Raw genomic sequence first — 4,199 nt, 5'->3', positions numbered from 1 at the left:
AAAAAAATATTTATTTAAATTTTATTCATTTTGTAAACCTCAATAAAATTCAATTTAATTTAATGATTTGGAAAAAAATACACCTTTTTCCAAAAAAATAAAAATAAATTATTATTATTATTTAAAAATCAAAGATCTTGATATATATATATATATATATATATATATATATATATATATATATATTTAAAATTATGTATGTAAAAAATAACTAAAAATATGTCAAAATTAATTTTTTTAAATGATATATTTTTTGAATATATATATATATTTTAAAATAGTTTTCTAAAAATAATAAATTTTCTAAATAATTATTAAAAAAAATTAAGATAAAAAATTTTATCAAACATTGTGATAGAAAATGCTTAAAATAATTTTGAAAGATATACTTATCTTTTCACATTTTATATCATTTCCATCAATTATGTAACTTTTATAGGCCAAATCTTAATTTTTTGGCCCAACGGTTCCAAAACAAGATTGTCCTTCCAAATTTTGTACCATAATGTCAATAAAAAATATGTGAAGGGTTGGTGTCGTGCTGCAGTCAGTGAACATGTTAGGCAAGATTCCATGCTGTACAACTCATGCTATGACTGGATTGCTTTTCATTTCAATTTATCTATTTTTTTTTTCTCATATATGAAATGGGACCTCAAATTTGGAAAATTCTAACCTATGTATTTTTTACAATCTCATTTATTAGTACATGGAAAATTGTCTTAAATTTGTTTGTCCTAAATTCCACATTCTTCCAAAACCAAACATAGCATTAGAATAACATTGTTGAAAGCATAATATGTCTATTGAACTCAAATCTTATAAGTTTAAACTTTTAAAAAAATTGATTAATCAATATAGTATCAATCTATGTTTGTAATTAAATCTAAAAGAGGTTATTTGCATTTGTTTGTCTATCTCCCTACATGTCTCTCTATGTCTCTTCACATGTAGGTATGGGGTTGTACAAGAAAAGGGTCCAAATCCACATATAACCTCCCGTCAAATCAAGTTCTGATCTCATGTTCAACAACTAATTTTAAATTTGTAGGATTTAGGTTCAATATGAATTTCATACTCTTAACAAACATGTCTAGACATTGGTGATGATTGCAAATATAGGACTTCATAGAATTCCCGAATACAATAGTAGGATTACAATCACATTCTTTGAAATAAGATATTTTTGTGCAAATAAAACTTTAATATTAACATATTAATTCAAGAACACAAAAATAAAATTCTATACATAAAAGTATATGCGGTTCGATCAAAATGTGTATATCTATGCAAGAGAAAGAACCATTCTGCCATACAATAGAAAAAATCATAAAAAATATAAATCAAATATAACTATTGGGCTCCCGAAATGTTCCATGTTTCCCACTCCTTCTATCTACCCTCAACAACGAGCTCCATCATTCCATCAATATTTCTCATTCTTCTTCACATTGTATAGTATTTACGAGTCCATCTCCATCACTCATAATAATGTTCTTTATTCAATACATTAAAAAATCTAATATTATAACAACATATGAATATAAGAAATATTTTATATAATTTTTTTTTACAAAAACGAATTTATATTAATTCCAAAAAGGAATTTAACACATTTTATATCACTTCAGATGAACAACATTAAGATTAATACTTTACATGTGTACGTACATATTTGGTAAATTATTATGTTCCACTGGATTCTTTCTCTGAGATATTATGAATAATAGGCTCAACCATTCTCTCCAAGTCTTGTACGTCTTGCTTCAAAACATCGACCTGTGTTTCACGTAGAAGAAAAAATAAGATTGCTTGAGCTACAACTCTTTAGTTGTTATGCATATATAGCATGCATACTGAATAATGAGGTGATGCTGCATTAATTCTTGAGATTACCACTTTATTATGTCATTATATATTGCTCATATCAACAAGCGATGGAGAAAAATCAAATGCTAAAAACCATTTGAAAGTGATTTTGGAAAAAAAAATGTTTTTATCTTATGACATTTTTTTTTAATGATACGTATATTAATAATATTATTGAGAATTAATTACTATTTGACATAAATTAATAAAGAAATATTTTTAACAATATGTTATATAATTAAAATAAATAAATTTGAGTTTTGGAAGAATCACCTTTCTAAACTATAGTCCAAGAATAATTTCAATTGATTTTTTAAATATTTAAAAATAATTTTTTTTCTAATGCAATGGTAAAAGCACATACATTACTTCACTGATGCAATTTAGTAAAAAAAAAAAACATCATTGTTATTTTTGGTTTTGGAAAATTATTAAGGAAAGAAAAAAAAATACTAAGACTATGTTTGGTTCCCAAAAAATACTAGGGAAAGAAAAAAAAAAGTGTTAAGAAAAATGGTTTTCTCATATTTGATTTTACTATAAAAAAAAATATAATATAATTAAGATTAATTTAAAATTTATATATTTTAAGTTATTTAATCTTGTTGTAATAGAGAGAAATAAGTAAAATGAGTTTGAAGAAACATATAAAATAATTTATTAAATTTAAACTTATTTTTTATTTTTCTTCACTTTTTCTTTCATTTTACTTTTCCTCTCTATTTTTTTCTTCACAATTTCTCTCAATTTTTCTAGAAACCAAACATAGTTTAAGAAAAATGGTTTTCTCATATTTGGTTTTATCATGGAAAATATAAAAGAAAATCAAATACAATTATAATTTGTTAGAATTTTATATATTTTAAAATTGTTTAATATTTATATAATGAAATAAAATAAGTGAGATGAATTTGAAAAAATATATAAAAATAAGTATTGACTTTGAATATATATTTTTTTTTCTTGACTTTTTTTTCCTTCTATTATTCTTCTCTATTTTCTTTTATATATATATATAAAGAAAAACATTAAAAAAAGAAGTATTTTTAAGATATACCTTTTGAATAAAATGCTCTGTTAATTCAGCATCTTCAGCAGTGACTTTAGATATATGTTCCACCAGCAAAGCTGCATCCTTAAGTTTGGACTTATCAGGAAGTATATTGGCCACGTCGCCTGATACTTTCTCGGTCACAGTCGCCACCTTTTCCACCTCTGCCACAACTATCTCCGCCTCTCCTGAGTGCCCCCACATTTTCAAAATTTTAAAATTAGAAAATCAACATGATGAAAAACTTATTTAAATACAATAATTAAAATAGATTTTTACCTTCTAGTCTCATAAGTTTGTCCCACTTCAAAAAAGGAAGCAGTAGCGATAATATGGAGCCCGCAAGCACCTTTGCCCTTCATGGTGTCAAGACAATACGGCAAAGGAATTTAGTTGACACATATTTGATTCTCATATTCGAAGGAAATAAGAATAACCTTCAATAGGATAATCGGAATTCAAATGTATTGATACCAACTAGGGAAGATGGACCAAGCAGAAGCTGCTGGGACTGTTGCTGGTTGAACTTTCTCCTTGCCATCTTTTGCCCTAGAATGAAATGGAGAAATTAAAAATATTATGGAATGTTCTGATTAAGGCACAAAGGGAAACTACATGGAGGATAATCAGAGAAAATCAATCACATATTGGTATGGGATGCTCTACAAAATCCACTACTGTTGGCGCTGATGGACCGCAGCCCTTTGTGTATGGAATATCCAGAGCGAAGTTTAGCCACTGGCAAGTTGGAGCCATGTACATGAGAAGGGTTGCCAGAGCAAGACCTGTACAGATAAAGCAGTTCAATCATGCTTCTCAGTTTGTTAGAAGAAGAACTTCCACTCGGCATCCCTATAGTGAATTCTTTCTCTGAAGAGAAGTTGATGAAGAACCCTGAGCTTGATATAGGACGGCATATGATGGGGGCTGAAGGTTTTTCTAGCTTCTACAATGGCGTTTACGTGTGGGAATGGTTGCTGGGTCACGTAATGAAGTTGCAGTAAAGATCCGAGCACGCCAAGGGACTATGGCTTTATTATTAATTTGGTGGCTTCAGGCTTACCTTTATGCCTAAGATAAAGCAAAGATCGTCACCTGTTCCTTGCAAGTTAAAACTTCAAAAACCGTTTCAAGGCCAGCCACAAGAGATAATGGATGTTCTCCCTAATTATACTTTAATTATGGTTTCTTAGTTATGTTTGTTTCCAAGAAATTACCAAGGAAAACAATGCTAAGAATTTTTTATTTTTTTTGGTTTTAGTATAGAAAATATATATCA

General features: G+C 27.6%; 1 protein-coding gene across 1 annotated transcript; it reads right to left on the bottom strand.

The window, feature by feature from the left end:
* Positions 1–1,483: 1,483 nt before the first annotated feature.
* LOC100265791 (uncharacterized) lies at positions 1,484–3,833 on the bottom strand. Its single transcript, XM_002266720.4, has 5 exons — positions 3,565–3,833; positions 3,395–3,469; positions 3,200–3,276; positions 2,927–3,108; positions 1,484–1,779 (listed from the first exon to the last, which is right to left on the bottom strand). The coding sequence occupies exons 1-5, from the start codon at positions 3,768–3,770 to the stop codon at positions 1,687–1,689; spliced, it is 633 nt and encodes a 210-aa protein (XP_002266756.1). The 5' UTR covers positions 3,771–3,833; the 3' UTR covers positions 1,484–1,686.
* Between the last annotated feature and the right edge of the window lie 366 nt (positions 3,834–4,199).

Source organism: Vitis vinifera, chromosome 3 (assembly GCF_030704535.1).
Source record: "Vitis vinifera cultivar Pinot Noir 40024 chromosome 3, ASM3070453v1".
Taxonomy (NCBI): Eukaryota; Viridiplantae; Streptophyta; class Magnoliopsida; order Vitales; family Vitaceae; genus Vitis; species Vitis vinifera.
This window is presented reverse-complemented; position numbering and strand designations above follow the sequence as displayed.

Coding starts and splice junctions, on each gene's coding strand:
- LOC100265791 (XM_002266720.4), bottom strand. CDS start 3,770: ATGCCGAGTGGAAGTTCTTCTTCTAACAAACTGAGAAGCATGATTGAA. Junction 3,470..3,564: donor AGAGCATCCCATACCAATAT/GTGATTGATTTT, acceptor ATTTCATTCTAG/GGCAAAAGATGGCAAGGAGA. Junction 3,277..3,394: donor TGGTCCATCTTCCCTAGTTG/GTATCAATACAT, acceptor GACACCATGAAG/GGCAAAGGTGCTTGCGGGCT.